Source organism: Periplaneta americana, chromosome 8 (genome assembly GCF_040183065.1).
Source record: "Periplaneta americana isolate PAMFEO1 chromosome 8, P.americana_PAMFEO1_priV1, whole genome shotgun sequence".
Classification (NCBI taxonomy): domain Eukaryota; kingdom Metazoa; phylum Arthropoda; class Insecta; order Blattodea; family Blattidae; genus Periplaneta; species Periplaneta americana.
Genome location: NC_091124.1, coordinates 61773443 through 61799988, shown reverse-complemented (window position 1 = coordinate 61799988; position 26546 = coordinate 61773443). Strand labels below are relative to the sequence as shown.

General features: G+C 34.4%; 1 protein-coding gene across 5 annotated transcripts in view; it reads left to right on the top strand.

Moving 5' to 3' along the window:
• Positions 1 to 26546, top strand: part of LOC138704752 (GON-4-like protein) — a 65006-nt gene that overhangs the window by 7519 nt on the left and 30941 nt on the right. For 3 of the 5 annotated variants that reach the window (XR_011333422.1, XM_069832936.1, XM_069832939.1), the window contains 9 exons: positions 1149 to 1403; positions 3375 to 3510; positions 3932 to 4056; positions 6186 to 6333; positions 9720 to 9872; positions 13649 to 13814; positions 17344 to 17424; positions 20201 to 20373; positions 20807 to 21013. Coding sequence is in view for 4 of the 5 variants with exons in the window: in XM_069832936.1 (XP_069689037.1) it covers positions 1207 to 1403; positions 3375 to 3510; positions 3932 to 4056; positions 6186 to 6333; positions 9720 to 9872; positions 13649 to 13814; positions 17344 to 17424; positions 20201 to 20373; positions 20807 to 21013 (1386 nt within the window). In the remaining variant the exon portion in view is untranslated. Of the gene's footprint in view, positions 1 to 639; positions 880 to 1148; positions 1404 to 3374; positions 3511 to 3931; positions 4057 to 6185; positions 6334 to 9719; positions 9873 to 13648; positions 13815 to 17343; positions 17425 to 20200; positions 20374 to 20806; positions 21014 to 26546 lie in introns of all 5 variants that reach the window. The other 2 variants (XM_069832937.1, XM_069832938.1) reach the window with 1 other exon arrangement.

The window sequence follows — 26546 nt, the reverse complement described above, 5'->3', positions numbered from 1 at the left end:
CGTCTTAAAATGATTGTATTTAATTTGTTTCATTTCATTACTAAATGAATTGACATACACTGCATATGAACTAAATCCATTCAGTAGTTCAGAATGAACTGCCGTATACAGACAGATAATATGCCAGATCCAGTTATTTTGCGTTAAGGACATTGAAAACTTGTATTTTTTTATTTTATTTTAAAATCTATATTCTTGCAACATATTTGTAGGTTACTTCATACAGAGTGATTCATATAAAACTAACATCTTTCTTTATTTACTTCAATTAGAATGATGCTAACCACAATCTGTTATACCGTAAATGCAGAGTGTCTTTGGGAGATTACTAACCTCTATAGATAATGCTGAAAATGTCCTCCCTTCTGCTCAAGGCAGGACTCTTGACCCATTTTTCATCGTCCAGTTGCTCAGAAAATTTCATGAAAATATGATACTCTGCAGTGTTCACAGTCTGCTCGAAAGAAATTGGTCCCACTATTCTCTGTGTGGAGATTGCATACCAAGCCCCAACTTTCATTGGGTGCATAGGTGCTTCAGGAATGACATGTGGATTTTGGATATTTTCAGCAAGACTGCGTCACATGGTATACATCAAACGAATCCATGAAATTAATTGAAAGTTTCTTTGACAACTAGATAATTTTCAAGAACCTGAGGCAATCGAGATCTACAGATTTGACAACACTGGACTTCTTGCTATGGGGTTACTTAAAGGACAGAGTTTACACCACACACCCCCAGAACGATTTGAAGCAGAACATTACACATGAGATCAATGGTTGACAACAGTCTTCCAACAAGCGGCTGGTAATTTGGAACGACGTGTTATTGTTGCCTTGAGCAGGACGGAGGACATTTTGTGTATTTTCTATAGAGGTTAGTAATCTTTCAAAGATACTCTAATTCGAGGTAGAACAAATTGTGGTTAGCATCATTCTTATTGACATAAATAAAGAAAAAAATGTGTTAGTTTTATATGAATTAATATTGAATTAAAAAATGGAATGGATTCTGTAGTTCTGTGACCTTACAGGTTTTACAAATGAATATATTTTTAATGGTGATGAAAATTCCTTTTTTCCTTAAACATAAGAAACTCGTACAATAAAGATTGTAATTACAGTATGTCTTGTTCATTTTTACAGAGATCTGAGTGATTTCCTGATTTAATAAGGAAGTACTGGATGTAAATGTTGAACAAATATGGATACCTATTCAGATGCTGAAGATGGTAGATCACAAGGAGAATGTCCTCACTGGGCTAACAGAGCAAATGAATCACTTACTCTTAATTTGGAGGTCTATGATGAAGAGTCCTCTGATGATAGATCTTCAGAAGCCCTGGAAATAGTCACTTCAGAGAATGAACTGGCAGAATCAAGTGGAAGAGAACATAAAAGGTGCGGTATGATTTGGTATGCATTACAGGTAGAGGGTGGACAAGTCTGTGCACACTTAGGCCATTATTATGGGGTCATTGTGTTACTTCCACATTTTGATGTGTATGAGAAATGGCCTGCAAATTTTATTCAGAGTCCTCTCTCAGGGACAGGACAATTTTATGTGCTGTAAATTTACTACGTGGAACCCACAGCTTTACTTCCCATCTGAAGAAAGCCATGAGGCACTGGTATAGCTTAGGGAGTGGGCACATTTGCTGCTGAACTGAGCGTGAGTTGAATACTTGCGTGGGCTGATTACTTGGTACAGTTTTTCCGAGATTTTCCCCAACTCTTAAGGCGAATGTCAGGTAATCCCATGACAGATACTCGGTCTCATCTTACTATCACAGCTTCCATCGACACTAAATAACCTAGTACAGTAAAATCCCTCGTAACTGGCACCCAAATAACCGGTAATACCAAAACAATGGCACTTTTGGCTGGGGGAAAAAACAAAGTTTAAATCTGCCACACTGACATAGTCTAGGCTGTCAGTTTTGCCACATTAGGAAGTTCGCACGAACTTTAATTTTCAGTGAATATTCGAACCTAGAATTAGTGTATTATTTATATTGTGTGATGTGTTCTAATAAAGAAAATCCACACAGCTTTAATGTTTATTTCACCATGTTCCCACTGTCAGTGTTACCGTATTAGAAAGTTCACACGAACTTTCATTTTCAGTGAATATTCGAACCTAGAATTAGTGTATTATTTGTATTGTGTGATGTGTTTTAATAAAGAAAATCCACACAGCTTTAATGTTTATTTCACCATGTTCCCACTGTCAGTGTTACCACATTAGGAACTTCGCATGAACTTTAATTTTCAGTGACTATTCGAACCTAGAATTAGTGTATTATTTTTGTTGTGTGATGTGTTTTAATAAGGAAAATCCACACACTTTTTATGTTTATTCAGTTATGTTTAAGTGATAGAGAAGAAGCTTCACATGGCTGGCAGTTTTAACATTTTGCTGGCTCAATATTACAAGGTTCTATGTCTATGTCAGAAATATTACTACATACACCCTTGTAACATTTAGCCAGCGATTTGGCACCATGAAATATGATTTTTTTTTTTTTTTTTTTTTTTTTTTTTGTATATACCGATATTTATTCAATTATCCGGCAAAATCTCGTATCCAGAACTAGCCTGGTCTTTTTGGTGCCGGTTAAGAGGGATTCTACTGTAATTGATACATCATTAAATAACCAAGTTAAAAGAAAAGGCCATGCGGAGGATATGGAGCTCATGTTACATGGAAGTTGTTTTCATCTGCTTTCATAATATTTAGGTAGAAATGTGAAATTCTTGAGAATGGTTTAAAAAAATGTTCTTGAATTCAAAGTTTAATTGAAAACGTTTTTATATGAGTTCCTAGACAATAATTGAATACACTAACAACACTTTTTTAGTATATAAATAGGAGTGCTGCAAAAAAGTTGCAGATTTGAAGTTGGTTAAGTGTTTGTACTCTTGATTCGGCTCTGATATAAAATCTTGAGAACATATTATTATGGTAAAACTTTCTTTACTGTGTTGATCTCAGGTCTAGAAAGTGGATAGAGAGTAGTGGTGATTAAAATAATGTCAATAGATAGCAAATTAGAACCGTAAATCCCATCCTGTGCAAATGGATAGGTGGAATGATACTGTTTTTTTTTTTCGTTTTCTCAATTTCTTTATTTTCTCTTCATTATTGATAAATTGCTATTCTCCTTGATTTAAAAAATCCACTTTATTCCAAAAATTCATGTTATAATGCTGTTTAAAATTCATAGAGTTCATTTTTCGTACCAGTAGATATAAATTAAACTCCAAAAATGAAATATATTGTTTTTATCGTGAATTCCGATAAATAAATATATCTTATCACAAATTTAGATTTTGTTTTTAATATGTTTATTTTTTCTAATTTCTATCCAGGAAAAAAAGAGATAATTCTATTGATGGCAACATACCTGATGTATTAAATAATATGGAAGAGGAAATAGAAAAGCAACTGGATGCTAAAGCTGCAAAGTCAAATCTAACAGTTGCTAATGTAAAGAATATCCTTAAGGTGAGTTAATGTTACTTACAGAAGCATTATGAGACACAGTTTTCATATTAAAATTTGTTATTCAAGTAATAAATATGTCTCTTCCTCCTCATTTTGTAATAAAATTCACTAATTACTCATTAACAACATTTTCTATAAGTATGAGAGTAAAATGTTATGTTATATTTAACGATGCTCGCAACTGTAGAGGTTATATCAGCATTGCCGGATGTGCCGGATTTTTATCCTGCAGGAGTTCTTTTACATGCCAGTAAATCTACTGACATGAGCCTGCTGCATTTAAGCACACTTACATGCCATCGACCTGGCCCGGGATCGAACCCGCAACCTTGGGCATAGAAGGCCAGCGCTATACCAACTCGCCAACCAGGTCGACGTATGAGAGTATAATTCGTTTTTGTTCTTTCTATTTCCCTTCTAGCATGTGATTACAAATGAACATGTTCTTGCAATGGTAAGACGGACTATTAAAGACAAAGATGATGCAGATGTTGAGACTGAAGAGGAATTTCCTTATGAGCCAAAACTAACAAGAGCAAAGGCGAAGTAAGTAATATTTGGAACACTGAAACATGAAATTATATAACATTTGTTTTGAAGGAAAGACTGTGATGAAATATAAATGTACATTTTACAAAATATGATAATATATGTGTTAAGTATGTGTATGAATTCCCAAAAACAAAGAGTGTGAGAAAATAAGAACAGTATCAGAGTAAGACTCTGAAAGGAATGTGTGGAATAGCTTCTTGTATCAAGTAGGTTAGTATTTCACTGTATTTTATAGAAGTATCATCATCATCATCATCCTTCACGAATTAGGCCTCTGTAGACCTGTTTCGGCCCCATCTAGCAGTCTTCTTAAAGGTCTTCCTGGTCGACGATGTCCTCTAGGTTTATATTGCATCATAATTTTTGGGATTCTTGAATTTTCCATTCTTCTTACATGATCTAGCCAATTGAATTTGTGGCTAAAAGTGGCAGCCCCACTACTGGACTACCTAACGATAAGGCTAGTAACCTACCTTAGGGAAAATTACATTACTTTCAAGCCTCAAACAAGCAATATAAGGACAGATAATTTATAGAAGTATGCATCCATAAAATCATCAACGTCAAGAATTAGTTCCTTCTGAATCTTTTTCAACCCTAAACTTTCGACAGTAATTTTTTGGTCTGCCCATCTTTTCAACAGTCTTTCCAAATGTCTTCTTCCGGCTGGTGTGTAGTGTAGAATTGCGCTTGGTAACCTATTGTTGTTCGTCTGTAGTACACTCTTTGTAATAAACAGTTTGTATCTAAAAGCAGAGCAATTTAATAATTGATTCAATCCATCACACAATCTGGAATGTGTTGATTCAGCACTGATCCCACAAAGTAGGATGACAGTAAAGAATGCTATGATACAAAAATGTTTCATGAATGTTATAGTACATATTAATGTTTTATGAATTACAAATAAAGATAACGCAGTAATTATTATTATTTATTTATTTATTCATTCCAATGGCAGGCATTGACTCAAAGAACAATTCAAATACAAAAAAGCACTGAATACAATTACAATAATAATTACATTGAATACAATAAAAGTTTGGAAGCGGAATCAAGCAGATATGTTGTTGTTGTTTTCTAATGCCAGGTGTTTGACAATAAAGTCATTTGACCTCGTGCACTCCAATATTTTTCAAAGATATTATCATGGTCAGCCACTGAAGCACAGATTTTGAGGTGTTCCGAATCCATTTCTTGGTTGATTTGCACAATGGCCAGTTAGGGGACTGATATATTCCAATTCTATGCAGGTGTTTAGCCAAACAGTCATGGCCTGTTGCCATTCTAAATGCAGCTACAGACGATTTTCGTGGTAAATCGGGAATTAACTATGGATTATGATGCAGAGAGTTCTATTTTTTCCCTTGAAATTATGTTATCAAATTTTGTTTGTTGAAATCTAAGTATGTAGATTTAATCAATCTTTTCACAGAGTAATACGTAGATTTAGTAACAGGTCTGTAAGTAGCAGTGCTGCCCTTCTTTGCTAAAGCATCCGCATTCTTGTTTCCCAGGATTCCACAATGGGATGGTATCCATTGGAAAACCAAGCAGATATATGAGCTCATTATTGCCCATAAAATTTCTAGCTTCCCAATACCGGTTGCTTTCTGTTGTCCTGTTTAAAACTTGCACAGTTGGAGATGATCTCTGTTCGTTACTTCCTCACTCTTTTCAGAACAGTCAACACATGCATATTTTATTACTATGTAATATTACTTTCTTTATTATTTACGAAAATTAATCGACATTGATATTTTTCTTATACCATCTTATGTGATGGCTAAGTGTCTTTGGCCTGTCATGCTTAGATGTTTTAAGTCGTAGTAACCCCTCCCGAAATTCAATTCAACGTAGTACAGTGCAATATAAATAAAATTAAACTGATAGGAAAACTCAAATAACTCATTCATTGCTATTATAGTGATATTCTTGTCTTCCGTTCATCATTTTTCACCATCTGTTACTTGTTGTATCTTGTACACAGTTTGACTTGTTATTGGTTTTAATTATTGTAATGTAAAAAAAAAATAGGCAATACATTGGCTGATTAATTGTTGTTTTTTAATTCTGCTATTATAATGTTTGCATTGCTAAAGTTAATGGAATATCTGTTACAGGGAACTTCTTATGACACAGCCTACTATCTCATGGCCAATAACTCCAAAAAAACCTTCTACCTCAAAATGCCATGTACTTATAGAACGAGAACTTTCTGAAGATTCTAGTGATGAAGAATATCGACCTAATGAAGAAGAACAAGAACAGGTACGTATTGTTTTTATTATTAAAATACTGTCACTATCATTATCATCGTGTTCACTTCTGTTTAGCATGTCTGACAGTGAAACAAGCAGGCTCAGGTTCAAATCTTGGTTGGACAAATTACCTGATTGAGACTTTTTCTGGGATTTTCCCTCAACCTATTAAGAGCAAAGGATCTGTAACTTTCGGCGCTGGACCCTGAAGTCATTTCGCTGGTATTATCACTTTCATTTCACTCAGATGCTACATAACCATCACAGTTGATAAAAGATCGTAAAGTAAACTAATTAAAAACTGCCATCGTCACTACTATTGCAACCATGGCTAACGAGAAAGACAGGCTTCGGCACGAATTGGAGTCACGTGATTATCATGGTCATATAAATCTATTAAGGAGGAATTGTTTCTCTTCTACTATCAAAATAAATATTTATTGGAGGCCTTATATTTATTATTCAATTCTATAAATTACTTCTCATATATTCCAATTAAATCATTAACAGAAAAAAAAATAAAAATAAAAATCATAAATCACCTAATATAAATACAACATAAACATGCAGCTTTCCGTACAATGACACACAGATTAATTAATATGCCAATGAACAATGACAACTACACTGAAGAATTAAACACAATAAAATATATAGCACAAGACAATGGAAACAACCCTAACATAATAGACACACTAATAAAAAAGGCAAAACAAAAACAGACCAAACCAACACAAACAGCACACGAGAATAAATACATAACATTAACATATCACAATACCAATACCCACAAAATTGCAACTTCATTCAGAAAACTTAAAGTACAAAATTGCATACAAAACAAATAATACAACACAGAAATACTTAAATAACCACACTAAACATTCAAATATATATAATTCAACTGGAGTTTACAAATTAAAATGCAATAGTTGCCCACATTTTTACATAGGACAGACAGGAAGATCCTTTCATACAAGATACAACGAACATATTAAAGCTATAACCAAACCTTACATTACATCAAATTATGCAGATCACATTATCGACAATAATCATGACTACAATAATATAGAAACAGATATGGAAATTTTACACATCACACCAAAAAGTTCACAGTTAAACATCCTAGAACAGTACGAAATATATAAGAATACAATAGCACACCCACAATATATACTTAACACGCAACTACAGTTCAATACACATACATTGTTTGACGTCATAGTACGTCATAGCATACAGACAACCAACCCCCACCATAGGAGCAACACACCCCACCCCTACTATCGACAACTGCACATCGCAGAGCCAAAATCAGCAGTGGTTCAAGAGACACTGAAGATGACGACAAATAGCGTCGAAACGGGCCGTCTGTCGAAGGTAAATACCTTTTTAACAATTTTAACACTTTTAACGTGTGACAGAGTAAATTTTATGTTTATAAATAAATGTTCTAAGTTCTAAAAAATAAAGGAATAGCTATTTCAACATGGATTAAACTCCTGTTAAATATGCATTATTAATTTTGATTTAGTAGTCTGACCCAATATTTGGGTTTGCCCTGCGACACAGAATAGTTCACAATAAAATTTAAAATGAAAAATGATATAAACAGGTTTCAGACAAAAGTGAATAAGACATAAGAAAAAAAAAATAGAACCAAGTGTAATTTAAATTGAATGTACACCGTAAAGATGCTGACGAAATATCGCTACAGAAAATTTTATAATGGTGGTGATGATGGCATCTTGAAGATCTCTTGTCAGCTTGTGTTTTTCCCTCCACTTTACAAAGGCTTTCAGTATGGTACCTCTCGCTCTGAAGAAGAGACTGGTAACTGTGATTTTTTCTATGTTGTATTTCGCCGATAGGTACTGAATCATGGGCTCGTAGATTTTCTTTTTCTCTTCGTTCACTTCAGATGGTTGAGTGGCTGAGATTTCAAATCTGATGGTAGGATCAATTATTTCGGCTGTCTGTTTATTCCTATTTATAGCTATGATATCGATCCTACTATTGCTTCCACCATCAGCAATACATTGAACTTCCTCGTGAACGTCTAGATTTTTGGATCGAAGTGCATCTGCGATCATAGAACATATGGTGTTGTGACGTTTTATTCTGAGTACTTCTCCCTGTGGGCAACTCCCAAGCATATAAGCTTCTTCAATGTTGGCCATGCTATGACTAAGAATGTGAACAAATGAACATAATTTTATTGATAAATAAATATTAATTTTAATAAAAAAAATACATACTTTTATTTACAATAGGTAACAACTACTAATATAGCAAAGGGTTATGCCTTGGTTTCATTTGAACAAATCATTAACAGCTCGTATTTTTTTTCTTAAACACTTATAAAAGTGGAATATTTAATATTAAAGTACAGTTCTCACATTTTTTTTATTTAGTAGTAAGTTAATTATTAATTTTTTTAGATCTTAAACTTGGGGGGAGGGGAGATGTCAATGGCGGTATTGTGTTCAAAAAATGAAAGGCAGTAGGTGAATTTAGTGCCCATCAACTTATGTGTTTTATGCATGCAGATACTTATTTTTTATTACATATCTTCACTGTTTGAAAATAGTGAACATTGTGAGAAATTATTGTCTGTTGCCCAGTAAATATCAGAATGTTAATCTACTAGTTGATTGTGAAAGTGAACACCAGGAAGAATGAAATCCAGAGGAATATATTTTAGTTCCTTTTGTGTAAAAATGTTGTTGTTTTCTAATGCCAGGCATTTGACAATAGTCATTTGACCTCTTGCACTCCAATATTTTTCAAAGATATTGTCAGGTCAGCCACTGAAGCACAGATTTTGAGGTGTTCCGAATCCATTTCTTGGTTGAGTTGCACAATGGGCAGTTAGGGGACTGATATATTCCAATTCTATGCAGATGTTTGGCCAAACAATCATGGCCTGTTGCCAATCTAAATGCAGCTACAGACGATTTTCTTGGTAAATTGGGAATTAACTGTGGATTATGATGCAGAGAGTTTCATTTTTTCCCTTGGGATTGAGTTATCAAATTTTGTTTGTTGAAGTCTAAGTATGTAGATTTAATAAATCTGTTCACAGAGTAATATGTAGATTTAGTAACAGGTCTGTAAGTAGCAGTGCTGCCCTTCTTTGCTAAAGCATCCGCATTCTCTTGTGTAAAAATGTTGATTCGTTTCTCAGTTAAATGTAAAATACATAATACTTGTAAAACATTATTTGCGTTTAACATTGTTCTTTATCTTAAAAATGTATGTTAGTTTGTATAGGAAAGAATGGGAGAAAATTATAATCTGCCTAATGACAGGATAGGTATACTGTTTAGTGCATATCTCTGAGTATAGTTTGTTATTAAGATGCTCTCCAATTACTGAATCATTCTTTTGTAGAGTGAAGAGGAGAAAGAGACTGGATCTGTTGTCAGTGATGTGGATTCACAGCAGTTAAATCAGAGCTGCCCCTCCACACCAAAGTCCATGGTAAGCACTGACTGTGCTACACAGACATCCTGGTCTGAAGATGGCTTATTCAAAATTCCTAAGGTTGGTATGATGTTTTATGATATTCATAATATATAAATACTGACAATAACAATCCCATTCAGTAAATTAAAAACTAACCAACTGGACCATGTTCTCATTCTTCACTTAAGTATGAAAAAATATGTTATTTATGTATTTATTTATTTAATCTGATAGGAATAAGGCCGTAGGACCTTCTCTTCCATCCTACCAGGTAACACATACACATACAACAAATACAGAAAATTACAAAAATAGTATAAATTACATAGAAATCCAATAGAGGATAAACAGGATCAAAGAACACTATAGAGCAGTTATTAAACTAATACAAGAAAGAAAGAAAAGAGAGAAAGAGGAAATGACAGTAATAGAAATGATAATAATAATAATAATAATAATAATAATAATAATGATTACATATGAGGTGTGATAATTAAATTCTGAGACTGTGTCTGTTGTGGGCAAAGAGATCACATGATTCACACACGCGCGCAGCAGTGGTGCTAGACGATCTTGAAGAGATGCGGCACAAAGTTTCAAACCGCTTTCTTCATTGAGACCGCTGTTACATATGGTTTTGTTAGCATGTGCATCCTCGCATTTGTGAAATCATGATGGACTCGAAACTGGAGCAGAGAGCCAATATCAAATTCTTCGGGAAATCGGCAACTGAAATCCATGGAATGTTGAAGTAAGCCTATGGGAATGAAACAGTGAGTTGGACAAAGTGTTTTGAGTGGCATTCGCGTTTCAGAAATGGCAGAACATTGCTGGAGGACGATGAAAGGCCAGGTCGACCACACACTTGCAACACTGCCGAAAATGTCGAAAAAATTCGACAAATTGTGCATGATGATCGACACATCACCATCAGAGAAATTGCTGACATCATCAAAATGTCATTTGGAGAGGTTCAAATGATTCTTATGTTCATTTTGAACATGAACGACCACAACTCTGGACAGAGAACGAATGGATGCTCCATGACGACAATGCGTCAGCTCACAGAGCTCTCGCAACACACCATATTTGGCCCCCTGCGACTTTTTTTTTGTTTCCGAAGATGAAATTGAAGCTAAAGGGTCACCAATGCGAATAGCAGAAGGTGCTTGACAGGCTTCATGAACGCGACTTCCAGGGGGTATTCCGAAAATGGCAGACGTGTTGGGACAGTTGCCCAAGGGGACTACTTTGAAGATAATGGCAGCCAAATTTAAATCAGGTAATTTTATTTTCATTTATCGAACAGATCTCGGAATTTGATGATCACACCTTGTATTAAGAGTAATGTGTTAATCTTACTTTAAAATTTCATAACTGAGGCACACCATTACCTGAATGACTAGAGCATCGGCTTTCCATGCTGATAACCCGGGTTCGAATCCTAGTGGGTGCAACTTGCATTTGTGGTGGACAAAGATGGAGTTTGGTGGTAGGTTTTTGCGGGGTACTCTGTTTCCCCTACTGGCATTCCACCATTGTTCCATTAATCATAATAACCATCATACGATATTACCTAGTTCATCTCCTATGATGCACCAAGGGCAATGCCTTCATGGCGGCCGAAAGAACTACAAGCTTCGACTCATCATCCAATAGATAGGGATACTTGGGTGAATGATGCAAGTCATGTACCCACCATTAGTTTTAAAAAAAGTTTTCATGACTGTGACTTTTTGCTGATTTTATGGTACTTATTATGTTAAACTATTTACAGTGAAACCTCTCATTTACGGACATTGAAGGGATGTAACAATCTGTCCGCATCTTGGAGGTGTCCTTTATTGGGAGGGAGGTTCCCAAACTAACAGTAAATTTATAATATGTATTATATATTCCTTCACGCTTTAAATGAAATGTATTACTGTAGTTTAATTCTAAACACAGTATACTACAGTAAATTCTTTGCAACTTTGAACTACAGTAGATAAGACCGAAAAATGAAAATACAGTACTGTGCCATGCAATTTTATTCTAGGTCTATAGTTTTGCAGTAATGTAATTTACAGTTTTCAACTTAACCTTTACGTTCAGGTGCCATGTCTCTCGAAACAGAACAACTGATTGAAGTGAAGAGAATAATCCTACTAACCCTATCATGTGTCGAATGCAATTTCACGATCTCGGAAACCTGAACTCATCAGACAGGTTAAATTTTATGACTTTGTTTATCCACCCTCTTCCTGCTAACAAGGGGTAGCCAGCTGGGCTAGTGGTAGCTTACGAGACCCTTATTGTCTTCTTTCATGTTAAGGAATTTCTGTACAGTTCTCAAAACTAAATTTTCCATTTTTGTAAAACATTAGGTCTTGACATCTGTCCGCAGTCAGGAGGTAAAGTAAGTTTTAGGACTGTGAAACAGCTGTCCGTGTCCGTGTCTGAGTGTGTCCGTAAAAGAGAGTTAAATATATCATTATTTCAGTTGGGACATAAAAATCTGTCCGTATATGAGGAGTATCTGTATCTTGGGGGTGTCCGTAAGGAGAGGTTTCACTGTAAATATTTTTAGTATTATTTATTTATTAATTTTTTTTTTATTTATATGAAAAGTACAAGGGAAAAACAATCAAAGTTATAATTCCCTTAAGGGTAATGTTGTTGTTTAGTCAACTGTCCAAAAACAGGTCTGAATCTCACAAGTGATACCAACAAAGCAAATCTTATGAGGCAGCTAGGCCAGGAGATAATGGGGTAGAGTGGCCAGCCCTTCACTCGTCCTCCAAAGTTGACCATTACTGGGAAGCCAGGACGAAGATGTCTCGTTTCAGTTAGCTACAACTCTCCTATTATTGTTTTTTGTTGATGTTTGTTTGTAATCAATGACTCCATTGGTCATGTACTAGCCATATGCAAAATAAATAAATATTTATTTATTTGTTTGTTTATTTATTTTGTAAGCAAGGTCATGGTGGAGTAGATGCAGTTCAGTTTTTAATCTGTCATCACACACTATACAGTGATTACAAATTAACAAAAAATGCACACTATACAGTGATTACAAATTAACAAAAAATGTGATAACATATATGTATATAACAAGTCTCTAACATTTTTTACTTCAAAGTAGAATAGTATTAATTCTTCATTTACGATTCTATTAATATTATTTTCCTAACTAATTTATCTGCCCTATTCATGACATATTTTATGCCTACCTATACAACTCTCCATCACCACATAATAAAACACCCATATTTAAGCCATTAACGTTTTCCAATTTACACTCTTCCTACTATTGTCTATTGTTTATTTCTATCTAGTCTATTTCTATGGTAAACACCCCACTTCCTTATTAAGATTAAAATTATTTTCTTAATCAAAATGATACCTTTGGATATTTTATTGTATACTCTTCATAGTTTTATATCGGGTACAAATTACTCAACATCTATAGTCACACTTCAGTAAGAGCTTTTGCCTTTTCTTCCCACCTAATTTTAACTCTGAAGAGGAATTTTCGTAATTTAGTCTGATTGTTGACGTTTAAGGCAAAATTCGGTTTTTTTTCAAATGCAACTGTAGCTATGATGTAAAAATTTGTTATCTAGCCAAAAATTTCTCAAATAATTTGTTGCGGCACAGTATATAGCTATATGGATTGTGTCTTCAGTTTGTCTGCATAAGGGACATTTATCTTTATCTACATTCTCTCGCTTATTCTCGAATCTCCAGATACTTAATCTCCTTAATGTCATTCTTGTTCTCTCTCCTTTAGAATTTATTCTAATATATTCTTCCTGTTCCCGAATGGGTTTAGTTTTTACTATTATAATGGGAATTATTTTGTATTACAGGAAAATATTGGTCAGAGAACACGCTCAAAATTATCTCTGAGTGACACTCCACTGGAAGCCATTGAGAAAGCTTTTATTCCACCAGACATTACAACTGATATGTATGATTCTGAATGTGATGATGAGGATTGGAAGGATTTCTTAAAAAACTTCACAGAACCTCTCAGTAAGCTCTATTGTTCTGCATGATATAATAGATTTTATCCTACAATCTAAAATATTGTTTTATTTTTATTTCAATAAATTATGAATGAATTAATAATTAAATCCATAGATTAGCAGATAACAATATTTCTCGAACTCTATACCTACTACTTTCATTAGGCATTATTACTGATGCTTTTTGTGGGCATAGTTCAATTTGAGTAGTGGAATCTAATCTTTGTACTGATGATAATGTACAAAAATCCAAAAGAATTCGCAATGTGTAAAGTCATGAAGCTCTGTTAAGAATTTTCTAACATCGGTTGTTTATAAGAATTACAAATATTACTAAAAGTCTTAAAGATTCTTGACATTATAAATTAGAATATGCCAATATTTATACATATATATAAAATATACGTTTTTATGGAGTCTGAAAAAAAAAAAAGGGTATGTGAGAAAAAGGCGTAATTAGAATGACATTAATAACATCTAAGATGGCATTTGAAGACTATATGGGAAGAATGAAGTAAGTCAATTTAGTGACATATTCACAAGACAAATTTATAGTTGAGCCACCTTTGAGTCTATAATACAATACTCAAATTTGCAACAAATATTATTCTTGAAGAATGTAAAATTATTCGTAGGAAATCTTAGCTGCTTAGTTCCAAAGCTGGCTGATATATTATATTTCAAACTCCAGTCTGGGACAAGCATGGGCAGCTTCAAATTTCCACAAATTTCAAAGTGGATCACATCTTAACATTGAACATGTACTGTATTTTCATGGCAAACCTAATTTTGAGAAGAATTGATTTAAAATAATTATATGAATGACATTTCATATCTCCCAGTGTTTAAACATGATCGTATAAGTGTGGAAAACGAAATCATATAAATTTAACATAAAAAGTATAGGAATTTTGCAATAAAAAACGAGTAAGTCCAAAATGTTCAAAAGAAGTTTTTTCTTCTTTTTCTTGTGTGTGTGCATGCGTGTGCGTGCGTGCGTACGTGTACTTTTTCCAGAGATGCTCCTTTTTCTATTAAAAGAGCTTCCTTTGCCATTGCTATCATCTTTATGACTTCCTGGCTGCAGCTTATGTTATTGTTTACAATACGATCCAAATATTTGATGCTGTCCACTTGTTCTACTCTCTCATTTCGAATTTGCACGTTTACCTTTATCTTTTTTCTGATAATCCTTGTCTTCGTCTTGGTTACATTTATTTTGCTCCCATACTGCTCACAGCTGTCATTTAGCTCCAGTAGCATATTCCTTAGTATCATCTCCTCTTCTGCTAACAATAGCATATCATCAGCAAATCTTGTGCACTTTATTGTTCTTCCTCCTGCTATCACCTTTTCCATGTTCTGAGGAGGAAAAGAAAGGAAAGATTGCTGAAGTTGTAGAAGTGGAATTTGTTGTTCTTCCCATATATCTGCATTCCTTTTCTTATCCAATCTGATAGATTCTATTGTTCTAAAAATTTTATTTCATTAGCCTCTAGCTTATCCTGTTATTAGTGTGATTGGTTCACGTTTCACTTCAGTATGTCATCCCAGCATAGGTCGAGCCATTGTTTTATAGACTCTTATTCTAATGTCCTTTCGGACTAGATTTGGCTTGGCCTGAAAATTTGGTTCATTATACTCATGGCTGAATTTTATCTCTAAATTTTGACATTTGATATCTTCTTATATACAGAATAGATTGTAGTCTAAATATTTGAAAGAATTTACTTATTCAACAGATTTGTCATATATACAGATTTTACTATGGATCTGTGATTTCTTTTCAAATACCATTATTTAAATTTGTTATAGATAATTCCATGTTATATTCCGGACATATTCCTTGTAATTGGTATATTGATCTCTGTAATTCATCTTATGAATTTGTCAGAAGTACTGTATTATGTCGTCTGCAAACACTAAGATTTCTAAAAATAATTTTTATTTACAGGGACAGATCCAATCTGTTTGCTGGGAGTTAATTCTGACCATAATGAAATTATGAATGTATATACATTTAAGAGTGCATTTATTATTTTATTTGAAATGCCATCTTCTGGCAATATGGTCATGAGTTTGTTTCTGTCACACTATAAAATGAGTTCTTTAAATTTATGAAAGCCAAATGTGTTTCGACATTAAATTCCATATATTTGTTCAATAATAATTTTAAAGTGAAATATCCATCTGCATAATACTACCTTTATGAAAGCCAAATTGTTCTTCCCTTAATTTAGCTCTGTACCGTATTCAAGACACTGATACCTATGTAATTCTCACAGTATCTTTTTTTTTTTTTTTTAACTGAGACGATTAAGGCCTTATTTCAACTATTTGGAACATGTTCACCATTTAAAACTCTGTTATTGAAGGATAAGAGTCTAATCTTAAATTAATTTCCTGAATACTTGAACAACCCGACATAAATATGCATTGGTTTAAAATTCTATTGTGATCATAAGTTCTGGCATATAATGAACTAATGATGCGGAGAACATATCTTTGAAGACGATGATTAGAAAATGATCAATATAAATTTCAGAGGGTCTCTAGTTTTGTATATCTGGGCTCCTTAATCAATGACACTAATGATATTAGTGAAGAAATTGATAGAAGAATTCAAAATGCAAATAAAGCATATTTTGGATTATTGAGGCACTTTAAGTCAAGACTTCTTACAAGGGAAACAAAATGCAATATTTATAATGTTTTGGTAAAACCTGTATTAACATATGGCAGTGAAACGTGGACCCTCTCAAAGACTCATATGTCAAGATTGAGATCCTTTGAAACCAAAATTCTAAGGAAGATATATGGCCCAATATGTGATAAAGGAGAATGGCGAATAAGATACAACTTTGAACTTTACCAACTATATAAGTCCCCTGATGTGGTTACAGTCATTAAAATATCAAGATTAAGATGGGCAGGACATGTGCAAAGGATGGCAGATCATGAGATACCCAAAAAAGTTATGGGGAATAAATTTGAAGGAAAAAGGAGTGTAGGATGACCAAGACTACGATGGATGGATGGAGTGTTAGAGGATCTAAAGAAAGTGGGAATTAAAGGATGGTGGTTGGTTGCCAGGGACAGAGATGCATGGAAGAGAGTTCTAAGGGAGGCCGAGGCTCAAATTGGGCTGTAGCGTCGATGATGATGATTAGAAAATGACAAAAGAGAAATTTGATTGTGGAATTGTTTGAAAACTTGAACTGGCTCCCTTGTAACAAAATTATAAATATGTGGCATACTATTATATTGTATGTTGCACTGATATTTTCAGTTGCAGTAATACATTGGACTATGGAGTGTCATTTCTGAAAAAGAATTTTTCATGTGTGTTAAGAATTAATTACTTGAACTGAAAGGCTGGATTAGGTGCTTGGATATGCAGTGAATATAATGGGATCAGAATTAACTTTGTTCGTACGAAATTATGTTATTACAGTATTTATTGCATGAACTTTCCTTTTTTTCATTTTTAAATGTTTGTACTCTGATTAAGATTCTCTTTTTTTTTTTTTCCTTAGCAACAGATGTTAATGACGCTTTTGATGATGATGAGGCAGATCCTGAGTACAATGTGCTGGCAGATGAAGAAGAACAGACAGGTAAGAATTATTAAACTGGTATTTTTATCAAATAAAGATATACTTCCTCTTCTTTTCTTTCCTTCTCCTAGTGCTGTCCATATTTGTTATTTTCCAGCAGTCTTTTTACTTTTCCATGCGAAGTACAAAGAGAAGTGTCTTGAGACGAAAACTTGCATTGGAAATTTTCACGAAATACACATTCTTAGCATCTCTTGTACCAAGAAAAATTGACAAATTACTTTAAAATGACACAAGAACTGTATTTATTTACACGTTAATGGGCTTTTATTTCAACAAATAACACAAAATGATTATTCACCGGAAAAGTCTTTGGAAATATTTTTACTTTCTACAGATTAATAGGTTTTATTAATTTGGACAAACACATAATAACAATGTGAAAGTTGCCTTTATATACATTTTTTTTATTTACTAATTAATGGGTTTATATTTGAACAAATAATACAAAATGACGATTTACTTGAAAACAGCTCTAGAACATGTTTACTTTTTATAAGATAATGCATTTATATACTTACGGCTCTTATGGCTTTTAAGGAACCCGGAGGTTCATTGCCATCCGCACATAAGCCTGCTATCAGTCCCTATCTTGAGCAAGTCTCTACAATCATATGCCACTTCTATCAAATCCATTTTAATATTATCTTTCCATCTATGTCTCGGCCTCCCCAAAGGTCTTTTTCCCTCTGCCCACTAGTCTTTACAAAGGGGCCATCAGAAACAGGTGGGAGAAACCAATTATATATACGAGGGTTATTTCATAAGTCATGGTAACTATATTATATCAGCCAATAAAGCTACAGGAATAGAAATTCACTAGTATCAAATTGTATCTGGGTACAGGAGGCAATGTATAAGGGAAATTGAAAGATGCGTAAATAGAAATCTTTGTTTTATTATGGACAGAAGAAAACAAAGTACATTACTCATAGCTAATACTCTTCAAAATAATCCCCCAAGACTTCCACACATCTCTGCCAACGATGATGCGGCTTTGAATACCATTGGCTGTGTGCAATTCATCTATGTGTACCACCTCTCGTCGAAACGCTGTTAAGATGTCCTCCCTGTTTGCAAACCACTTTCCATGCAACGGCTTCTTCAATTGCGGAATGAGATCAAAGTCACATGGATTGAGATCAGGTGAGTAGGGAGTTGTTCCAAGATCTCGCACCTTTACAGCTGCAAAAGGTTCCTGACAGGAGCTGCAATGTGGGCTGTTGCGTAATCATGGCATTGTCCAGCTATGCTGGACGTGTCCTCTGAATTGTACGACGCAGATGGCACATCAGGAATGATCTATAGTATTGGGCATTGAGAGTGTGGCTCGTAGCTCAGAATGACACTGTCGAACATTTCTGCCACAAAGAACTGCAATTTTCACGTATGATAACTGTTCAACTTTACTTACATCCATCTTGGAGCACAGCCTCTAGCATATTAACTTTTGCGTGTGCTGTCAACTAGCCACCAATGCACACAGACGTAATCTGGCGGTGGCATTCTGTATAGTGTACAACATATTTTCAAATGTATATACTGAACTAACCACATTTTCGGTTATTCGGAAGATATATCATAGTTGCCATGACTTATGAAATGACCCTTGTGTATACTATTTAACCAACCATCACCTCATTGTAGTGCCACGGTCAACAAAGCATACCCCCAAGCACCTTCGTGGTGTATGAAGGAGTTACCTTCAGATTTTTTTTTTACTTTTATACTTCCAACTGCCACAGTGGCTCAGTGTTAGCACGCTGGGCTTATAAGCCAGAGGTCCCGTGTTCAGATACTGGTTGATCCACCCTGAATTTATGTTGTTGTTGTTTTCTAATGCCAGGCGTTTGACAATAAAGTCATTTGACCTCTTGCACTCTAATATTTTTCAAAGATATTATCATGACCAGCTACTGAAGCACAGATTTTGAGGTGTTCCGAATCCATTTCTTGGTTTGAGTTGCACAATGGGCAGTTAGGGGACTGATATATTCCAATTCTATGCAGGTGTTTGGCCAAACAATCATGGCCTGTTGCCAATCTAAATGCAGCTACAGACGATTTTCGTGGTAAATCGGGAATTAACTGTGGATTTTGATGCAGAGAGTTCCATTATTTCCCTTGGGATTGAGTTATCAAATTTTGTTTGTTGAAGTCTAAGTATGTAGATTTATTAAATCTACATACTTAATTCACCCTGAATTTATAACTTCTATTGGACAAGCCTATGGATGGTCCAGGTATCACAGGAGATTTTCTCTGGGTATGATTCCCCTGTAGCATCTCAACAATTCTCCATTATCATCATCCATTGTGAGTGCAAATGTAGATCCAATGATTGTGGTGTACTCTGGATAGTGGTTTACACTCTTGGCCTTAGCCACGCTTGTAAAGTTGAGGAAAATAATGACAAGTTAAAGGCCTGCCACCACACACAAAAAAACTTTTACTCTTCTTCCAACATGTTTCTGAATTGTGGTGAAAAGCATAATTGAAATCAGGCTGTCTATCTTCTGACCAGTAACCCAATAAGGTGCCCTGACATGATGGAGAAGCACGTCAGTGTGAAAATAATCTTAAAAGAGCTTGAAGAATTGGAAGAACTTATTTTTACTAACATCAATTTCAATTGTAAAAAGTATATACATTGTTGTATCTCCACTTGAATGTCTTCAGACACAAATGTAAGTCTTGAAGATATCTGTACAAATTTATTTATTTTCTCTAAGTCACTGACATAATGAAAATAACTATTAAAATGTTCTGATTGCAGTGGATAAGGAGGAACTGCGTGTAGATAGAGCAGTGAAAGTGTCCAGGAAAGAGTTAAATATGTTGATGGCCGAACTGTTTGAGTATGCAGACATGATGTCCAGTGATGATGAAGATACCAAAACCAAGCGACGGAATAATATTAACCTACCTGACAAAGATGTGCCACTAGAGGTAGTATGATTTAAGATTCTGACAGGTGGTTGTGCTTGTATTGAGTTGATGGCCGACATTTTGAGCGACTTTTGTGAATTAGGAAACTGAAAACTCTTCACTTAATTAAAAACATAAAATAATATTTACAGTGCTCCAGAATCACATGGGTTTCTCACCCTTCAGGTTCCACCTTCATATTGAAATGCATATCTCCTTCATCGACTTTGGATTCCTTGACTCAAAATTCTCAGTAGGAAAACTCCTTTTTTTTAATTTTTGCATGGTCATTTAGAATCACTGTGTGTACAGAAATAAAAACTAACTTATCTGATGACATACCCTCTCTACTGTTTGAAAAACACTATCATATTACTTTCATTTTATGTATTAACTTTTCTCTTTTCTGTATTTTCTGACCCATTGTCTCTCCCTTGATCTGCTGTATTTAAAGGAACCTGTGCCAGAGAAAGAAGATTCAATAATGGAAACCTCTGAGTGCATTGTTGAAGAAGAGGAACTGGTGGAGCTGTCACCTGATCAGAGACTTCTATTGGAACAGCAGATGCGAAAGCATGTTCAGTTGACAACACAGCATTTTCTGCAAACTTATGCTCATCCACGTTTCTCACACTGGTCAGCAGAGTGCAAGAGCACACTAGTAAGTTGGATAAATGCAACTGTTTATAAAAACTAGCCACACAGCAGCATTTTATTTGTTACGGTTTAATATTTAAAATATACAGCTAATCTTCGTGTAAGTTCAGTTGTTATCAAAGAGAAATCTGTAATGAATTATAATGGGACATTATACGTTGTGTTAGCATATCTCATAAAAACTGAATACTACTGTTGACATTTTTTCGTGACAAAATAACGTGTGTATGTGTTTAGACCCTTAGTGTCCAATTACAATTATTATAGTTTGAAGGTCATAAAATGTGTTTACCAACTGGATGGAGATCTGCATTTGCAGAATGAACAGTATTTTTCTGTTGAAGTTGCGGTTACTAGACCAAGGATTCATATACAATAAAAACTGCAAAAAGAATGCATGCAACTATACACTAAAAATTTAAAAATAAACTGACTGTGGAATCCTTCAGAGCCCTTTTAATGAGAGATTCAGGTAACTTCTAACTATATTTTTACCTTCAAAAGGTTCTGATAACAAATATCAAATAATTTCACTTGTGTTAATACAACTGCTTTTACCGTAGTTTAAATAACAATAAATTACAAGGACTTTTTTTGAGGTTTTCTTTTGTGAAGGAATGCCTTTTTTCTGTTCAAGTCTTATGCTAGAAATAAACATTCAGCATCATAGGATGTAACTGGGGCAAACCTAACAAGAGGGACCCTTGTAAGATTCGTGCTTAGCCCAGAGTTCATCTGTCCCTTCAACACAGATGTATGTCCCTTTCTGTAAATTACTCAGACCAATATTTTTCTGCCACACTGTCATGAATTTTTGATAAAATTTCTCTATTCTCCTTTCAACTTCTCCTCTGCATCTTCACCTATTGTCAAGGAGAGGTGGACCCTTAGTTTCCTAAGGAATTCAGGAATTCCCTGCCCTCTATAGGTATTTGCTGGAATTTCAGAGTAGCTCTCCACAATCGTCAGTTTCTGAACTGTGAATAAGCTATTTATATTCTTCTTGGGTGCTGGATCAAACTAGGCACATAACACCAGACATATTGGAATGTTTGACCATTCCCATAGGTCACAAATTCCTTGAACGTGGTTGTGACAATCATCTCTCTTGCTTCAAAGAATATTTTAAAGTTGCATTGTAAATATGGAAAACGTGAAAAAATGACAAAATAGGCAATTATGCAAATCTGACTTTCAGATAGTAGCTCCCTATAAAGCAGGTTTGAATAATTTCAAGGAAAAATTGTTCCGGGGTCAGGTATCGATCCCGGGACCCTTCGCTTAGTGCACGAATGCCCTACTGTCTGAGCTACCCCAGGAACTATACACGACACCATCACAATTCTTCCTTTATATCCACACAACTCAAATGGGCTGACAAGATGCCAGAACCCAACTTTGAGTGTACACAAATTCTGTGTGACTTAAATTGTGGCTTCCCTGTTAACATACCTCCAGTAATGAATATATTATGCAAATCTGACTTTCAGGTAGTAGCTCCCTGTAAAGCAGGTTTGAATAATTTCAAGGAAAAATTGTTCTGGGGCTGGGTATCGATCCCAGGACCCTTCGCTTAGTGCACGAATACTCTACCGACTGAGCTACCCCAGGAACTATACACGACACCGTCACAATTCTTCCTTTATATGCACACAACTCAAATGGGCTGACAAGATGCCAGAACCCAACTTTGAGTGCACACAAATTCTGTGTGACTTAAATTGTGGAAGCCGGCCCCAGAACAGTTTTTTCTTGAAATTATTCAAAATAGGCAGTTGTATGCAATATTAAATTAAAACACATTTTTCACCAAATTTTTAAAATATGTACAACATGAAACATAAAATTGATCTTATTAAAATATACTTCCTTTGAAACGTGAAAATATGGAAGTATTTATTAAATATGAAAATAAAAATAAATAAAATAAAATAAAAACATGCATGTTCATGGAAATTCTCGGTCTTCTAATTACATACTAAGAAGTATAAAAGAAAAAAGACATATGCCTAGAGGAATAGCTATTTATTTTCCAATTCTACTTGTAGCTATATAATATGTAACAGCCGTAGAAAGTTTAAACTTTGAAGAAAGGTAATGTCTATTTCTGACAGCAATCTTACTGAAATTACAATATTTACTTGCAATTCATTGTTGAACATAAAATAATTTAAAACTTTTAATAACTTCAGTCCTTGCTATAGCTTCGTGGACTAAGACGTCATAGACAGGTGATATGGAATGAGAACTGATTCAATTATTCATGCGGGAAGAAATTTTCTCATGAAATTTCTGCCAGTGTTTGAAACTGGTGTCCACCAGGCATCTTGATGAATTTAGGGAGCTACAAAATCAGTGAAATCTAGTTCCACAAGCCAGTTATAACAGTTGGGAAGATTACCATGCTAAATACACATTATCCCCATACTTGTTGGATGATCGTTCACTTCATCTGAAGCATGTGGACGTGTGGCCAGCAGTTATTTGACTGGTCAGACTTGGTGCTTCATAGGCTGTCACGCTGCTGATTTTTTTTAAGTATTGTGACTTCAATTGAATGGATTATTTATGAACGGGCCTAAGTCTTGAATACTAAATTGTTAGCAATTTAAGAAAAACTGCTTATAAGCCGAAATTTTGAAATAAAGGCTAAAATAAAAATTGTACCATAAATTCTACAAAGCATTTAGAGTGTGAAACTTAGTCTTTTCATATCTAAATCAATGTATCTACACCCAAAGAGCAGTTATTACATTACAAACTCATTTTCACAAAATAATGACTTAGGCCCTTTCATAAATAACCCATTCAATTATACATTAGCATAAGGACAGAATGTATTCGGGGTCATTTGTAATGAACATATATATTTTGTTGTTGTGAACACAAAAAAGGCAGGCCTATTTGAGACGTTTGCATTCAGTATGTTACACATAAACAAAACCACTGTTACATACAGTGAGTGTTCAAGATAATGCAGCAATTAACAAACATGTGCTGTCTAGCCTAAAGCCGGCACTCTCTCTTGTTAAATTAATCCCCTAACCATGGCTGGAAAGAAAAAACAGACTTACCTTATTTTACATCTTGATTACACAACTTTTAACACTATTCTTGGCTTTTGTAAATGATCTGCCAGTTAATATCTTGTCTAGGGTTCGCTTATTCGCGGATGATTGTATGGTATACAGGGAAATAAAAAGCCATGAAGATACTACTCTTCTCCAGAATGACCTCAATAGAATAAACGATTGGGCAATAGCCAACAAAATGAAAATAAATTCTCTAAAGAGCAAAGCCATCAGCTTTACAAGGAAAAGAAATAAAATAGTTGCATCGTATACGTTAGGGGGTGAAACCATTCTGGAAGTTAACAAATGTAAATACCTCGGAATAACATTTAGCAGCGATCTCGGCTGGGGGGAACACGTTACAGACACAGCGGGAAAAGCATGGAGAGCGTTACACTTTGTGATGAGGGTACTAAGAAAAGGTTCTGATAAATCCAAAGAGATTGCATATAAATCACTAGTACGTCCAGTAATGGAATATGGTGCTGCATGTTGGGATCCTTACAGATTAGAACATATTAAGACACTGGAAAAGATTCAAAAACGGGCTCTCAAGTGTTGTCGGAAAAATTCACCATTAAAATGGGACACACTCACGGACAGGAGAACGCGAATTCGATTATGCGCACTGTTCAAAACATACAGAGGTGAGCCTGCCTGGAGAGAAGTAAAAAATAGGTTGCAGCTGCCAAATTACTCTTCAAGGAACGACCACTCATATAAATTGAGGGAAAGAAGGCAGAGGACGGACACTGGAAAGTTTTCTTTTCTCAATCGTACTATCAGGGACTGGAATGCTTTACCTGCAGACTTACTAAAGGCTTTACCAACAACCAAAAATGTATTTAAAAATAGGCTTAAGGATCTTACTAATAGACGGTAATTATACACAGTATTTAAAGGGTGTAAATGATATGTTGTTATTGAAGTGTTGTATCAGTGAAGAATTATGTTGTGTCAGTGAAGTGTGTTGTATCAGTGAAGAAGTATGTCGTGTCAGTGAAGTGTGTTGTGTAAGTGAAACGTGTTCCTGTCAGTGAAGCTTTGTAGTTTATAGTGGCAGTGCAAAGTATTTGAACAGTGAAATGTTTTTGAAGTGTTAGTGAAATCAGGATAGAATCAGTGAAATGTGTCGTAGTTCCAGTGCAGTGAGTGAGTTGACAGCGAAATAAGTGTAATTTGAAAGGTACTTGTGCAGATATGAACATATACTTGTGGGTTTTAGTTCGGTCTTAGTTTTAAGATACAAATTAGATTTATTTCATATGTTATTTTAAGTGATCGTTTCATTTAATTTAGTATATTCCCTGTTGTTGTTGTTGTTATTATTATTATTATTATTATTATTATTATTATTATTATTATTATTATTATTGTTAGTATTAGTTATTAGTATTATTATTAATTGTATTTTTAATTAATAAGTTTATTATTGTCATTATTGAGTGTAATTAGTTACCACTTCCACCGGGTATATACCCAGTGCAGTGTGAATAAATACATACATATCACTTCGGAATATGTATTATATGTCTTTCAAGTGTTAAATATTACTGTACCTGGTTAACATGTTTCGGTCTGTTATTGACCTTCAGAACTGGTTGTTGCTGGTCTTGGTGCCTTTTGTTTTGTTTCGTGTGGGGGTGTGTTTGTGTAGTCAAAGAGTGTGTGTGTTCGAAATTGAGTTTTGTGTGTTGAGAATTTCATTTGGATGTGTTTTTGTGTGTCTGTATATTTCGTATTGTTCTAGTATGTTTAGTTTCTAGCTTTTTGGTTGGAGGTGTAGAATTTTCATGTCTGTGTTGATGTCTCTGTTGGTGTGGTTAGCATTTGTGATGTGTTCTGCATATGTGAAAGTGTTTTGTAATTTTGTTATGGCTGTGATGTGTTCTTTGTAACGTGTTTGAAATGATCTGCCTGTCTGTCCTATGTAGAAGCTATTGCAGGTGTTACATTTGAGTTTGTATATGCCTGTGTGGTTGTATTTGTTTGTTTGTGTGTTGAGATGTTTTGTAGAATATTACTTGTTCTTTATGCGATGTTGTAATTTAATTTCTTGAATGAGGTTGCAATCTTGTGTGTGTTGTTTTTGTATGTTATTGTGATGTATTTTTTGTGTTCTTGTGTTAGTGTTAATGTATTTTTTGTGTTAGTGTTGTATTCTTATGTTTTTTGTCATTATGTCTTGTCTTTCGTATTATAATGTCTACTAGCTTTACCCGTGCGCTCCGCTGCACTTGTTAGAAATAAATATAAAGTAATTACATAATTAAAATAGAACATTCGTGTTTGATAGAAGGATAAATCGTTTAATATGTCACTTAATTTAAATTGTATTTAAATAATTAAAATGCGATCATTTTGGTCCAGAGACCACTCATTTAGTGCAATTACAATTCCTTTAACATGTTTCTTAATTGTTATTACGTGCAAATAATTAAAATACGATCATTTGGTTCAGAGAAC